Genomic DNA, 16,088 nt, shown 5'->3' with positions numbered 1-16,088 from the left:
TCAGGAATGGCTCTTGATGATATAAAGGGTAGCGTTCACGTTTTTTTTTTTTTTTTTTTTTTTTTTTTGCATCGTAGTCTGGAAAAATCATAGCTTAGATAACGAATATGTAGTCACTTCGATGCAGGTTGCATCGCCGACGCACTTCAATGGATCCGCTATGAATGAGCCGATTAAGGAAACGCGCCGTGTTGCGCCGAATGGACCGAACGAGCGTCGGATCGCGATAGCTGGGAAAAAAAGAGGGCGATGCAGAGAAAAAAAAAAAAAAAAAACTGCTTGAAATCGATTAGCGAAAATCCCCGTTTACCTTGCTGTGTTCCACGTCGACCAGGAGAATTCCCCGCCGACCAAATATAGTAGCTTCTAAAGTCAAACCAAAGAAAAAGAAATGGTTCTGTGTTAATAAATTACGGTTTCGCAATACCACTAAAGCCGCTCTTTCCGTGAGAGGGAGCCTGGTGAGCCGTAAAACACGCAGAAAATAAATACGGGTTGCGACGTCGCGCCTTTCTAGCATCAGTTTGCTGTCACGACACATAATATTAACGGTGTCTGTTGTGGCTTAGTTAATTTCATCTAATTAAAGATGGGCTACAGTGCATTCTAAAGGAACCAAAGACTGAAGTTCGTGAGTTTCGAAAACGTTTACTTTGCCATCAGAGGTTCTGTACGAGAAGAGAGAGAGAGAAAAGTTTAATGATACGAAATGCAAAGAGGTCGGCCGGAGGTACATTCCTCTAGCCAGCTACACTGCGTTGGGGGAAAGAAAGAGTGAATAGGCGTATGATGGATGAAGATTACGAGATATATTCCTTGAAATCTGTGACCTCATACTGACGTACCGGCGCTGGTTGTTTTGCGCGGAATTCGTGTAATAGAAGCTCGGCGTTCATTTTTTCTCTTCTATAGTAAGTACAACGTGTAACCTCGAAGTTGACGATGATCGGGCGCCCTGTCGCGTCCCGTGGTTTTTCCCAGGTGGTGGCCCTGCTGCTGGCGCACGGAGCCGAGCCCGGGCTGCGCAACGTGCGCGGCGAGAGCCCCCTGGACCTGGCCGCCCAGTACGGTCGGCTGGACAGCGTGGCGCTGCTGGTGGGCGCGCAGGCGCACTCGCTGCAGCGGCTCGCCACGGCGCACCACTCGCCGCTCCACCTGGCGGCGCGCAACGGACACCGGCAGGTGGTGCGCCTCCTCCTCGACCGGGGCTTCCCCGTCAACTGCCGCACGGACAACGGCACCGCCCTGCACGAGGCCGCCACCTTCGGCAAGCTGGACGTCGTCCGGCTCTTGCTCGACTACGGTGCGTTGCTTCTTTTTCACGTGCACTGTACACAAAGCTGGCTTTCTTCTTCTTTTTCGCGGGGGCAGTTTGGCGACCAAGAACAATTAAATTTAATTCCGGGATTGCCAAAAACACGATCCGATTATGAGGTACGCCGTAGTGGGAGGGGGTCTCCGGTTTAACTTTTACCAGCTGTGGTTCTTTAACATGCATCCAATGCACGGTACACGAACGTTTTTGTATTCTGCCCCCACGGCTGCCGCCGCCGGGATCGAACTCGCGACCTCGAGCTCAGCAGCGCAACGCGATAGCCACTGGGCTGCCGCGGCGGCTTTTGCCAATCCAATGGAGACCTGTACGAACACACTTTTGTGTTATATGACATGGAAAAGGTAGACGTGACAGTCGCGAGGCAACCATGTGCAAGAACATGCGCCTCAGCGTGTTGTCCGCTTATACATGTGCAGCTAGCACTTCGGCTTCATTTGAACCGTGACCGTTGCCGCCTACATGTAGTTGGGCAAAGGCAAACGTGCAGTACAGAGAAGCGCACTTGCTGATTAGGAAAGTGGTCTATTTAGAGTGTGCGTCATTGTAGGGGGTATGCACTGATGCCACCGAGACCGCAATATTGTCGTACAATGGTCGCGGCGAAAGGCTACGTCTAAATCTCGATTCGAACCAGCTGCACAGTGGAAGCGGTGAATAGAACAATACGGCGTATTTGACGTCGCGCGATTACTTCCTATAACGAGTTCGGTGCTTGTGACCTGACTCGAAAGCGGCGTTTCCCCAGCAGCGCGGGTGTTACAAGGTGAAGGAGCGAAGTAGTTGGTGCTCCATTGTTCTTCGTAGGACAAAGCACGATCGAGGCGAAGTCGACGCACATTGTCAGCGGGGAAGCAACAATTGTTGGGAGTCACGGCGCATAATGATACGACTTTAGTGTTATGCCGCATGAGCATGCAATCTCGTCACTGCGTTCTCTCTTATTTCGTTGTTTCTCTTTTTATTTCTGTTTCGTTTTCATTTTTTTTCTCGTAGATTTCGCGTATAAGTCACGACTCTGTACACTTACTCTGTTTAAGAATGCGCGTTCGTGCATCTCAATAAACGCGTTATCGCATCTCAATAAAAGCTTGCAGTAGCGCTTGTTCGCGTCATTATAGTTTCGCTCTTTCGCTCCACAAAGTGATATATATGTCTGCGAAATAACGGATCGGCCACGCATTGACAATTCCGAATCTGCATACCAAAAGCCCATCTAATTATAAAAACATCCGCCTCAATTCCACCCTGTGAAAGTGGATGTACATCGAAGCTATTGCGCCGTCGTTAGACAAGCGCCACCACCACAAGCGACGTACGCCACGCGCGCAAGCACGTGAGCGGAAGTGCAGCACACATCCTCATTCTCCTAGGCCCTCCACCAAACACAAGTGTGTTATTTAACTAATTCAATTTCTCAAAGTAAAAGTACGTCAGAAAATTTGTAAAGGATGACTTACACACAACCTGCAAATATTATAGCTTCGGATTGTAATTCGAATATACGAGACAACATAATTTTCTTACGCGGAAAGTCAAAGACAAAGCCGCTTTCCAGCTGCCGTTAGCGGTTTGTCTGAGTGGCCGTGGTCGCCAGGTGGCGGTGCTGTTGCTGGGTGAGCGAGCACCAGAACGAGCCCACGAAAACTCCCGACCAACTAGAGGTTAACAGCTTCGCTGTAAAAAGAAAAAAAAAAAGAAAAAGAAAAGGAGAAAACGCGGATGATGCTACACCAATTGGATCAGCTAGAATAAAAAAGACCTCGTCGTTACTTCGTCGCCAACAGTCGTCATCGTGTAGGTGCCGCTGACCCGCATGCAGGGCGACGTCTTGCTCGGTTGCTCAGAGCTAGAACCTCGGAGGCGGCTACGTCCTTGTTGGGTCGCTGCTCCCAGTCGAGCTAGACGGTCGGTGGTGCCCAATTGTCCGATGTAGCGGAAGCGGCAAGGTCTTAGAGAAGGGCAGCCGACGCATCTGCGATCCTTTCGTACAACGCGACTGACGACCGCTTGAACTGTATACTTCGATGTTGGGTTATTCAGCAACCGAAAGTGCTTGACGTCACTAGTGCTTACACCTCACTAACGCGTCTGAGTACGCGTTAGTGAGGTGTAAAAATCGCTCGCCGACTCCATGCATTGTACGAGAGACGGCTTCGCGAAATGCGCCGGTGTTTACGGCAAAATTGACCGAAGCGCTGTAGCCGCTTATAAATAAGCATACGCGACGTACCGTGTAGGTTGCAAAGTATTTTACTGCGAGAGCCGTTAAGAGCGCGAAACTGAGACTACTGCGTCCTCCCTTTCCGGTACGCCTTCGTCGTCGCGTTATCTTGTCTTCGTCAGGCCGCCTCCACATCCTCATCTTCACCCTCGAAATAAAAAAAGAAGAAGAAAGAGAAACGAAAATGCAAAGCTTTGCCCGCCAGCGCCAGTGGGGATTGAACTCATGCACGAATGCCGATGCTGTTTGGAACGTGTCTGCACGTAGCTTGTCTTGCAGATAACTTGAAAGCTGGCTTTTCCACAATAAGAGTCTATGTAGGGAGAAGCCAACTTTCGTGTCATCTTTCGTTTTGCACGTGATGACTTTTATGTTTAATAGCACTTGTTGGCGGGCTAGGTGGTTCACATCATGGTACAATCAATCAATCAATCAATCAATCAATCAATTAATCAATCAATCAATCAATCAATCAATCAATCAATCATTTATTTATTTATTTATTTATTTATTTATTTATTTATTTATTATTTCACGAAAAGCTTTTACAGATAGAGGTATACAGAAGGAGGTCCCATAGTAAAAACTGAATTGGGACCTTCTGTTCATGGTTAACATAAAAGTTACAATGGCAAGAATGGTAGCTGAATGAGTACAATTGCAAAAATGATAAATAATGATGCAGATATGAGTAAATAACGATATTAATAGACAACAGCGTATCGGCAGTAAATAATATAGTGAAACTAGGTAAAACTAACATAGAAGTGAAGGAAAAAGAAAAAGAAAGAAATGAAAAAAAAAACAACTTAAGCAACATGTTGACGTACATAAGAACGGCAGGTCTAAAACGAAATCGGGTTATGCAGTACACTAGTCACATACATATCACATAACAAATTTTTTTTTCAATTCATGGCAAAACCTATGGGTTGTTTGGAGTTTTACGACAATTGGTAATGTAGTGGTAGTGTCTGGAACGAACTGGAGAAAAAAAAATACAAGAACGTGAACAGGGTAGGCCTAATGTGCTGTAAGTATGGCTATGAATGTGTGTAGTCGCGAAATAGTTACCGGTAATTCGCATAAACAACGCGAAAATGAAACAAAGAACGAGGTGGGAAACGCTAGCCCTCGCTAACACATGAAAACTTTTATTGCGGCGCAACAATTAAAAGGAAAATCCAACGATCAAAAGCCAGAGATGACACAACTACTGCGCATGCGCGTGAGACAACGTAACAGTGATTAAATGCTTCCTAAATAAACAGTGCGTGAAGTCGCACAAGTCTGATCGTATGCCCTCTGCATGTTGAGATTGGCACTTAGCCGATGTGGACTTAGCTATAGCCTGCATATGCTGAAATTATGTAATTACTTCTGACACAGACTGAGGTGGGGGCGTGCGCGTCGCACACTGAACGATAATGATAGCCGTTTGATAATGATAGTCGTGGAGTTGCGGGATAGTCCCTTCAAAAAATGGGCGTACTGAAGACGTGGTAGACGGAGTCGATATCTGCGAGGTAGCTCGGATGCTTGTCTGAAGGTTGTAGGATGTATGAAATCGTGTGAATCTCTGGCTTAGCTGCAAGCAGACCGAAAGTTGCCAAGGATGAGCAGTCTATGCTTTTTGTCCTATGCAAAGCTAAATACTCACACAGAGGTCGGCACAAACGTTAAATAAACATCGTTGCACATTAACGAAATATATTTCAGTCGAGAAATTTCAATGCATAAGCTAACAAGTTACTCAGCTCGAATTTTGGTGGACTTCACGCCCGTAGTGTACTCGCCTAGTAAGATTATTATGAGCAGCCCATCGGAACAACTCGTATCGTAAACACACGGATGAAGTCGTGCTGGACCATGGTGGCCAATTCTGGCCGGCGCACTAATGCATTGGTACTGACTACACTGCCCTTCTTAATGCATATTACGGGGCTTTGGAGCAACCAATGTTCTCCTGCAGGGGCCTCAGTACACAGCTCGACGACGGGTCCGATCTCTCCCACAGTAGCTTCGAAACGGCTTGACAGGAACTGTTCCGTAGCTCCGTTGTAATTTCACGCTTCCCGCCATTAGACATGCCGTTGGCTGCATACACGTAAATAGTGCACGCTTGAGCGATCCTGCTCGGCTATTAAGCATGAAATGCTTTTTCCTGTTGTCGGCGACCTTCAAGTGACATTGAGCCAAAAGCCAGAGCCGTTATCCGGGCACTCAAACGAGAAGAAAACGAGATCATGTGGGCAACCAGTCAGAAGTTAAGAAAATGCGGTCTCTGGCCCCCAACCCTTTGTACAGACCGCATTACATACTCTAGTTACTGGCCAAACAACTTACAAAAAATATTGCTTCCGATTACTTCCCAATGTTTGTTCACAATATCAATCAAGCTGTAAGTTCAAGTACGCTGAAGTTTTACTTGTCGTTTACAATAGCGACGTTCAAAAGGCAGATAGGCTGCTTGTGCTCTTTTGAACGCCAGCGGTCCCTAAATCGTGAGCGATCCGCGACAAGAAAAAAGTATAGCGACAGACCTTGAGCGCTCTGCACTGTTGGAAGAAAAGCGATTGAAGGCGGCGGCACCACAGGCAGCAAAAGACGCCATATATAACCATTTCATGCTTACATCTACTCTCGATTGCGGGAGAGCCAGTGTTTTTTTTTTTTTTAACTCCGTATGTATGAACGTATGGAAGAGATCATTTCTCCAAGCTTCTATTTTTACGCAAAATAACTAACTAAATAAAATGTTGAGGCGGCCATTCTTGCCGTTCTTTTGGGGTTGTTGTTTCGCCGTTGCATTATCGAAGCAAATCGACACCACTCAAACGTAGAGCTCGCAATCATGGGTAGAAGCGTTTAAATCTTCGGCGCAGCTGCTTAAGCACAGTATAGAGCGTTCACACTGCGTCGCGGCCACCAACTGTGAGCGACAAAAGCGACACGCGCGCGCGTGTCTTCTCTCCACCTGTCTGCGAGGCATATGTCACACGTCCTTCCGCAGTCGCGCCGCAGGAGGTGTCGACTCGCGTGTCAATACTAAACTACCCGACGCGGCGTGCGGTCCCGACGACAAAGCCGCGACTGGCGGTGCTCGTGTTCCGCCCCGACGGGAGTGAGCGGCGGTTGCGTAGGCGACGCGTGACGCAATTACGCGAGCGGCAGCGGAGGCGGCGTTGGCGCCCTTGAATCATCGCCGCTGCTGCTGCTGCTGTTCTGCATCCTTTCACGGGCAGCGCGCCTCGCACCCCGTCCGTCGCGGTGTGTTTTTCACCGGACGTACGTACGCGCGTCGACGCCGGCGGACGACACAACGCCGGCGTGCGTGCCCGAGACCGTGGCGAGTGCGCGCGATTGCCGACAGCTGACGCGTAGCGGCGTAAACAACGGCGAGCGGGGCGCGCTCGTGCGGAGGAGGCGGTAGGTGCGCCGCAGACGCCGCGCGCGCGCGCTTCCCTTCGAAGGGAAATTCAGAGCGCGGCAAACTGGATGCACTGCGAAACTCCTTAAAGGGGGGAGGGGGGGGGGGTGCACCGATGCGGTGGTTTGAGAAGCGCATACACGTGTTCCTTTATCGCGTTATTGCACGTTTTACTACTAAACGAATCATTATCATCATTCCTGTGTTTCTTCTTCACACTCGATTTTTTTCTTTCCCGCCTAGAGCTGGTACGTACCACCGAAACCCTAACGCTATTATCTACTGCATAAACTGTCAGCTGCCCTACAACTTCGCTGACGTTAACGTGATGGAACTCGGTGTCTTAATATCCAGAATTTCGCGTAAGGCCGTGTGTTTTCGCGGACGTCCGCCACAAACGTTATACCGTCGGGAACGTTATTTTGTTATAGTTACGCTGGCACACTAATATCGGGGCTGCGATCAATCCATCGAACGACAGCGGCCGCACTGTTGCGACACGTTCGCGATTTACGAGCGCGCGGTATAGACGCCCCCATGAGTTGGACGCCTCCTGTGTTGTGACGCACGCGTTCGTATTGCACGCGCAGCCTTCCGAGGTCACTTGCAGGCTGGCAAATCTCCAGAACGCGCGCACTTCTTGCTGCTGCCCTGTCGCAGCGTGGCACCGCGCGACACTTTGAATGCTTACGGGCGTTAAAGGCACCTGGGCTGCTGTCGTCATCGCGGCGCTTCTCTGTACCATTCACTCTGTCAGCGGGACTTTTCTGCGGGATCGCTCGCAGACAAAGTTGAGGGGGGGGGGGGGGGGTTGAGGAAGGACTGCTCGATGTTCGCGGACAGCGAGGATTTATGCGAGTTTCTTGGCTAGAGAGGCAGGGTCTCGGGCCGCTGGCGTGCGAGCACTTGCTAGGGGCCATTGACCTCGGGCGCCGTGACGAGCCTCTGGCTAAGTTCCAGAAGCCATGCAGTTCTTACGGGCCGTGCCTCGTTAATTGCGCGGCAGAGGACTATGCTCAGGACTTCAGGGTATGGCGCCCTTGGGTATAGTGCTGGTGTATACAAGGGTGGCTTTGGTACAACTGTACGCTCGCTTTCTGTCTCTCACATTTCGTTCCTTCTCGTCTCTTCGACCTTTTTCCTCAGCTGTGAAGGTCCGTTGGCTCGGGACGACTTGTCTATGTTTCACGGACCCTCAGAATCTTTACTGCCAATTTTTTCTCCTCCCCGTGACGTCACGTTGTATAGCAACGTTTAAAGTTGGCACGAACACAGTGTTGCTTTGCACAATGCTGTATCTTGACTATTTATAGAAAACACTTTCTCCGTTCCCACCTCCTTGCACCCCGTAAACGTCTCGACTTGGTCTTGCTTCGATTCACTGCCGCACCATTTATACACAGGGTGTCCAGATTGTCACACACCAAGGTGATAATTAGTGTGTGATTTTCTCTTTTTTTCTTTTTGTAAGAGAAGCCTTCTGAGCGGATGAAACCAACTGTACGTGTCGATGCAACCTCAAGAAGGGCCGGTATTTTTTGTGTTGCTCCTAATTAATTAGTTCGTAAAGATTAATAGCTAACTTTTTGATAGCGATATTTATGGTAGATAGCTGAACGATGCATATGAGTTAAGAACGCAGGTTTACACCGATGGATCTGTCTCAGCCACCAGCTCCACAGGCGCTTTTATCATCCCGACCTTACAAGTTACAAGGAAGTTCAAAGTGTCCCACATAACGACTTCTACGGCAACAGAACTTTCCGCTCTACGTGCTGCAGTTAATTATATCGTAGAAACACCACCTCGAAAGTGGGTCATTTTTTGTGACTCCAAGGCAGCCCTTCAGAGTCTGCAGTCAGCATTACGACGCAAGACACATGAACAACTGGTGTTTGAGACCAGAGAGGTTCTCCATCAAGCCCTCATGAACGGACATGACATCATCTTTCAATGGCTGCCGGGGCACTGTGGCATCGTCGGTAATGACCTTGCCGATGATGCCGCCCGGTCAGCCCTTAAGGAAACCCTGACTGTTCCTATACCCTTATCAAGGACAGACGCTGCGAGGGGTCTTCGTTTACTCGCTCAAACCGAGACAGAAACGTCATGGAGCAGCCCGATTTTTACGAACTGTCATCTCCAACGGCTGGATCCTACACTGAGGCTACAAATTCCATCGAACTTCCCCCGCCGTGATGCAACTTTACTTTGCCGCCTCTGGTTAGGAGTGGCTTTTACGAAAGCGTACTCATTCCTTCTGGGCGTGTCCGACACACCAATCTGTGACTCGTGCAACTGTGAGGAGACGGTGGAACACGTGTTGTGTTTTTGTCATCTTTATGAGACCGAACGCGACATTCTCCGGAGTGTGTTAAACCGATTAGACAGCAGACCGTTTTCAGAGACAAAGATTCTTGGACCGTGGCCCCACGCGTCGCAGGCTTACAAAGCGACGCGGGCATTGTTACAGTTCATGAAGTCGACTGGCCTCAGTGACCGATTGTGAAGTGTTTGACAACCGCACGTGTTTATACTGCGAGTACTTTCTTCCCTCTCTCTCCTTTCTTTTCATCCCTTTAAACCCCTTCCCCCGTGTAGGGTAGCAAACCGGACGTGCTTCTGGTTAACCTCCCTGCCCTTCCTTCTTTTTTTCCCTCCTCCTCCTCCTATGGTAGATATGCCAACACTAGCTTTTAGAACACATTTAAAACATCAAATTCAACTGTTTTAGGCGCACTATTTTTTGGCGTGGCTTAAAGGAAAGTCTGAGAAAGAAAAAAAAATATGGTTGATCACTCTTTCATAGGAATCGGTAGAACACGAAAGTGAAACGTGTCTTCACAGAAGCTGTTGCATGTTTGCTTCGTGAACTCGCGGTCCGCTGCAGTGAAAAGCGCACTATTTGTGGGCCGGTTACCGTATTTCTAGTTTGGATGGCGTGCTGTGTCCTGTTGGCGAGTCGCTTCGGTGAAGGTATGAGCATGTTGGTCCGACTTCATTGTGTCTTGGGCACCCGTTTGAATTGCGACGCGCCCAGCTTCAGGAATGCGACTGGCAGAGTTCGTAGCGTGCGCCGCGAACGCGCGAAGGCGTTCGATCTGCTTCACGCTGGCGTGTCTCTCGCCGGACCAAAGCGAGATTCGCCCGTCGACGCTGTTGGCTTTCTGCGCCACTTAGCGCTGCGGTTTTCTTAGTTGGGGCCATCGCAAGCGAAGCAGTAGGTGGCCTGTAAGCGCTGCTGATGTATGTTGAGGCTGCACTCCGTAGTCGACGAGGCCTCACAGGCTAATCCGGCGCGAAAGACAAACCATGTGCGGAAAGTGCCAACACCAGGCTAAACCGGCTATTATACCGCGTTGGAGCCTCCGCTGTGCTGTGACTACCGAAGCGCTCCCTGTCGGCGCTCGTTAGTGTCACGATGCAGTACTTCGCTTCACCGCTCCTACATGGCGGCGCCATCCCTGTCAACAAAACATATTTTACTCGTTGGCGCAGAACATCACATCCGTTACATCCGTCACGGAAGCTCATCGCGGACCCCGGCATAAAACACTTTCGTGTAAAAAAAAAAAAAAAAAAAAGAACGCCACCCGGCTGCGGCGCGCCGCAACAGTGCTGCTCTCAAACACGCGGCGAACGAACTAATTCAGTCGGTGTAATGGGCACAATTTGAGTTGTATGCTCGACATGTAGCGTTTCTTCGAGGTGGCTGCACGCTAGCATTCACGCCCATGCTGGATTCTTCTCACGAGGCAAATCAACAGCGAGCGTTGCGATTCTTTGCTAACTTGGGTTTGGAAGTCTGCTTATACTATATATACCGCTGTCGCAAGTGGTCGCAGGCTCAAAGGCGGGGCTCGCCGCTGGTAAGAATTTCGCGGCCATACCAAAATAAACGACCTGTCAAATCGACGCAAGAGCCGGGTGACGCTGCGTGTGTAGTTCGCCTGCAGCGTGTTTGAGAGAAGCACTGCTGCGGCGCGCAAGCGGGAGGTCAGGTTGGCGTCTTTTTATATTTCGCGGGCTTTCTTTTGAACGGGGCAATAAGCGCCACGCAATAGATGGCGCGCCGAGATTAATTGAAATAGGTTATTTTATACTGTGTTGTAACTCGTGCTGTAGAAATATCTGCTGTGATGTATAAATAAGAAGTAAGTAATCCGGAGGGAAGGAAGGAAAGAGAAATGCAGAAGGCAGGGAGGTTAACCAGAATAACGTCCGGTTGGCTACCCTACACCGGTGGAATGGGAAAGGGGAACACAAAGATGACAGGGAGAGAGAGAGGAGGGAAGGAAAGATGGAAATTAGCGGTGGAGTTCGCTGACGCGTGTGGTATTGCACTAATAGTCACAGACGTTCACACATGCCCGTCGTCCTCAAGAAGCACAAAAGTGAAGTAAGTAATCAAGCTTTACAAATTAGTTAAGAGGTACACAAAAGAATATCGTATGCTTCTTCAGGTTACTGTAACAGCATAAAATTAACTTGATCGGCATAGAAGGATCCGCCCCCCCCTCTCTCTTTTGTTTAAAGTGGTGCACAATAGCCGGAAGACACGCCATTTCGCGAAGTACGTGATGCCGAATCGGTCCGTCGTTCTTACCGCGCTCTTTGCGACACCGTGCTGTTACGTAGGTCAGTGTGTACGTATGAGCAGGCACGGTTAGAAGAATAAGCATTGTGGAAACATGGTTACATCGCTAAGCGAGGCGATCGAAGACATAAGCCTTAGCTAACAATGATGCCCAGGACGGTGCATCAACTGGCTTTTTAGTTCCTGTTAGAATTTCATGCTATGTTACACAATGCTGGTTACCGACGAGCCCAGCTTTCAGCAATACTGACAGAATAATGAGGTGTGATTGAAGTGGGCCAGAACGCAATAACGGCTCGGCACTGGCTCTTTCTGTAGGACGAATACCCGTGGCCGGGCCTCTTCATCTCGCTGCAGCCGTAATGTTAGCGGCGGATCGAGCAGCGCATTAACGCAACCTATCGATCTGCCAAATAGTTGATTAAAATTTGGCAAATAATGGATCTGCGGCTTCGCTCACTCCCAACCCTGGCCAAAGAGCGAGCGATTTCCGGCGCGCAGTCGGCGAGTGCGCGCGCTGTGCGCATTCGAAAACGCCGATAAGTTCGAGCCGCCTCGGACAGGTAGCGTAGCGATACCAGGTGGTCTAGGGAGCCTACCTGCAGCGCTTGCATGTAGGCTCCCTAAGGTGGTCACTCGGCGTCAGGTGCTTTCGTGATCGCGCTTCTTGTCTCTTGTAGTCTTGTTAAAAGCTAATATAGTATATATTGCAAGTCACTTACACCTGTGGTTCTACAGATCCGTGGGGTCATTCGTGATCTCGCAATAGTAACACGGCTTCGGAAGCTGGTAGTTTTTTTTGAGAAATGTTTTGGAAAGAAAGGTTTGCTTGCCTCTCTAGCAAACAGTAGCTCAGATCGTCCTGCACGGAAATTAGGTTAACGGGACGGCGAGCTCGGCCTGCAGCTATAGGGCGCGCTTGCGGCCTGAATGTACAACGAGACGGAATGTCCATTAGTGGACGTTCCGCCTCGGTTGTATACATTCAACATCGTTGGGAATTCCGTCTCGGTTGGACATTCGCTCTTGTCGGACGTTCCGTCTCGTTCGGCATTTCGTCTCGCCGGTCACGTGGCACGCGTCGGACATTCCGTCTCGTTGGACTTTCAGACTTTGAAGCGTCGTGCACTTCCCCCAGTTTCACTCACGTCGCTGCTCTTGTGTGGAAGGGCGTAGTGGTCGCATGTCACTCTCGACTCGCTCGTTTCACTGTCTTGCCCGTCGTATATGTATAATACGAGCGATGTCGGTTCCACCGATGAGCTTAGTTCTGTGCCACATCAGCGATGCACCTGCCGCGGTGGCTCTGCGGCTACGATGCCGCTGAGTACGAGGTTCAGGGTTCGACTCCCGGCCGCAGCGGCCGCATCTGCCCCGATAGGAGAGAGCAGCGCAGAAAACGCTTGTGCCCTGTCCTTTGGGTGCATGTTAAAGGAACCTCGGGTGATCGAGCGTCTGGGTGGTGACCTCTGTGCAGTTATGGAACGCTTCGCCCTACTTTTTTTTTTCAGTTTAATTTTTGCGAGGCGGGCCATAATAAAACAGGTGGCAAAAAGAAATGCGATATCGTTATGATACGTCGCCGCAGAATTACATGTGTTATGCGCCTGGTAAGCTTTGTACCAACTTCCACTGCCAACGCGGTCGCCGCAAAAAGCTGAGGGAAATTGGTCACGTGCATGCGTCACGGGTGAGCCGTGAATGGAAGCACGAAAACGTTCTGTCGTCACGCTGGCTATCCTAATGCGATACGGAAAATTGTGTTTATCGAATGGAATAAGATTTTACGCAGGTAACTTTCATTGGATCAGGAGAAATTCAGAAGTCAGCGCTTTATGGATGTCCGCCATATCTAGGCGAATAAGCGAGCAATAAACATTTTCGCGAAGCCTTAGCTAACATTGTATAACTATAGGAGCAATTTTGTTGTGTAATCACGAGACTCTCTGTAGCGTGTTGATATTTTTATTGTGAAGTTTTGTACTACCACTCCCCTTTATAATGTCACATGGACCTGAGGCTACATGAATGAATAAATAAGCATAGTCAGAAGGTCGAAGTCATTCTGTTACGCCAGCCATACAAGGCGAGCGATTGAAGATAAAGAAACGCGAAAAACAAATAAAAATCGCAACCTCATACCTGTACACTGACATACCTGAATCACTCTGTGGTTGTTCGCACTCGGCTGTCTACTGTTTATAGGAACGACGACAATTTATTTGCCTCTTATTATTTTTTTTTTCAAAGTTTGATGCCCCGGTTCGTTGACGCAAAAATAATTGAACAAAGACAAGAGAAACGGAAAAGAAGAGATAACTTGTTTGCGCAAATGTCACGAAGGTGTTTAACCTCCGCGTGGGCAGAAAATTAGCTGGCAACGCTTTTGCCGACACCCTTTTTGTGAAGGCTCTGGTCTATTGTTGCGAAAGCAGGCACGTGTCGGGCAGTGGTCTTCCTCCGCGGCCGACGCGGTTGACGCTGCTCTCCTGCGCTCTCATTTCGTATTCAGTCTCACGTCGTGGGTCGTGCGGTGGTGCCCGCTCATGCGGAGTCATGCTCGCGCGTAGGCTACCCCGCCTACTGTTCCATAATTCGGCAACAACGTCCGTCAGGGTTCGGAGGAGGGAGGGTCGCTGGCAGGAGTTGTGCGATCGAGCGTTAGACACTGCGAGAAGAGAGACGTTTGTCGTGCGAATGAACTTTGAACGCTTGCGAATGAACTTGCACTTTACCTGCAATGATGCGCTTGCAGCGCTGTAGGTACTTTTATGAATAAATAAATAAACTTTCATGATGGTGCGAGGAAAGCAACGTATGTGAGAGGGGGGCGAATTAAGCAGGAGTATACACAGCGTATAGTAAAGTTTGCCTCCAAAATTTACGGGACAAGTGATTTTGCGAGAAAAGCTGAATTTCTGCGATGCCTCGGTTCGTAGCCTCGATATGAAGGCTTCACTCTGTATAAAACGGCTTTCGCGACTTACGCAGCGATCCATTGAATTAGAAGTGATCATGCCTTAACAGCAGAACTGCACTCATTTGTTGTGGAACCGTTGTGCCACAGACTTTCGCGGCCGACTGTTTGTGTGCATTAGGCCATTTCCTAGTCTGTTCCTGATATTATGCTAAGTATAGCCTAACAAACTGTTCCTACTCTCCAGCGAGTTTTCACGTTGATCATTAAGTGCCGTGTAAGGCTTCCCTTTCTCCCTTTCTTCTTTGTCCGAAATCTCGCCGTTTGAGCGAGGCCTCTCTCGGTGGTCTTCTTTCTTGCACAAAAAACGTATATGCACTTAGATATGTTATCCAAATAGGTGTGGGGGATACACTAAGCAAGCATTCGCTATTTCCTGGTGAAATGCAAGCCTTAATACTGCCACATGTGCGCTACCAGGACCAGACAACCCGAGCCCCGACCACAGGGTTTGAAAACGGAGAGGCTCAAACCACGTGCTACGTGATCGCGGCGCCCTGCTGCCGTACATGAGGTCGCAGGTTTGTTTCACGACCGCGAGGTGCTGTATTCTGATCTAAGGTGCGAAAAAAGAAAAATGCTCGTGTGCCTATAGATTTGTGTGCACGTCAAACAACCCCGGCTTGTCAAAACTATATAACCTTTTTCGGCTCCTCCGACGTCATGCTTGCGTGGGTTCTCAGTGCAAATTGCAATGGGTGGCCTTTCCCTTCTCGCGCAGGCGTAGACGTGGACCTCCGCGATGCCCAGAACCGGAGGGCGACGGACGTTCTCGAAGAGCTCAACACGGGCATCGCCAAGCAGGCGCGGGACATGATCCGAGGTGAGCGCGCCGCGCGAAGGCGCATGCGCGTGCCTGCCAGCCGGGCCCTGGCGTCTGATTGGCTGATGTCATGCGTGACTGCATGTGCTTCCAAAAAGCACCATACGTACTTCGCTGTTCGCACGTCTTGCGGTCCCGCGAAGACACGTGGACCAGATTTAAAGTGCATCCATGTGGCCATGGAGTCGTCTAGATAACAGTTATTAAGAAACATGTTAATGAAACGCAAGAAGGTGAAATATAACGCATATTGACGTTAAAGAAAAAGACGGCGAAGAAGCGTATATATGTATGGGTAGACTGCGCCCTGCCCTGCACAACCCAACGTCGAAGTGTGCAGAATAGTAAAATACAGCTGCAGACCTAAAAGCAGTTAACGAACAGAATTAAATGATATTAAGAAGGATTTGTTCGCCCATTCGGTGGGGGTTTAATCTCGGAAGAAATGGCACAGTAAGCAGAAGACGCATAAGACGAACTATTGCACTTGTCACGTGGTATCATTTGACGTTTTCTTTCGTGCCATTCTTTCCGAGGTGAAATTACATTACCATTTCGGCAGTAAGTTTACCTAAGAATAGATGTTTTGTCAATGCGAACCACGTTGACAAAACATGGAGAATAACAAGTGCGCAGCGGATAGGTAAAAATGAGGAGCTTGGGACGGTACTTAAAAATTAAAAGGGTATTACCATAAAATAAAT

At 49.3% G+C, this 16,088-nt stretch overlaps 1 protein-coding gene across 1 annotated transcript; it reads left to right on the top strand.

Annotated features, from left to right (window-relative positions):
* The first annotated feature begins 942 nt into the window (after positions 1 to 942).
* Positions 943 to 15,621, top strand: LOC119434520 (ankyrin repeat and sterile alpha motif domain-containing protein 1B). Its single transcript, XM_037701668.2, has 2 exons — positions 943 to 1,303; positions 15,283 to 15,621. Exons 1-2 carry the CDS (start codon positions 943 to 945, stop codon positions 15,579 to 15,581), a joined length of 660 nt encoding a protein of 219 aa, XP_037557596.2. The 3' UTR covers positions 15,582 to 15,621.
* The last annotated feature ends 467 nt before the right edge of the window (positions 15,622 to 16,088 follow it).

Source organism: Dermacentor silvarum, unplaced genomic scaffold (genome assembly GCF_013339745.2).
Source record: "Dermacentor silvarum isolate Dsil-2018 unplaced genomic scaffold, BIME_Dsil_1.4 Seq119, whole genome shotgun sequence".
NCBI lineage: Eukaryota > Metazoa > Arthropoda > Arachnida > Ixodida > Ixodidae > Dermacentor > Dermacentor silvarum.
Note: the sequence above shows the minus strand (reverse complement) of the source record. Positions and strands in the feature narration are given on the sequence as shown.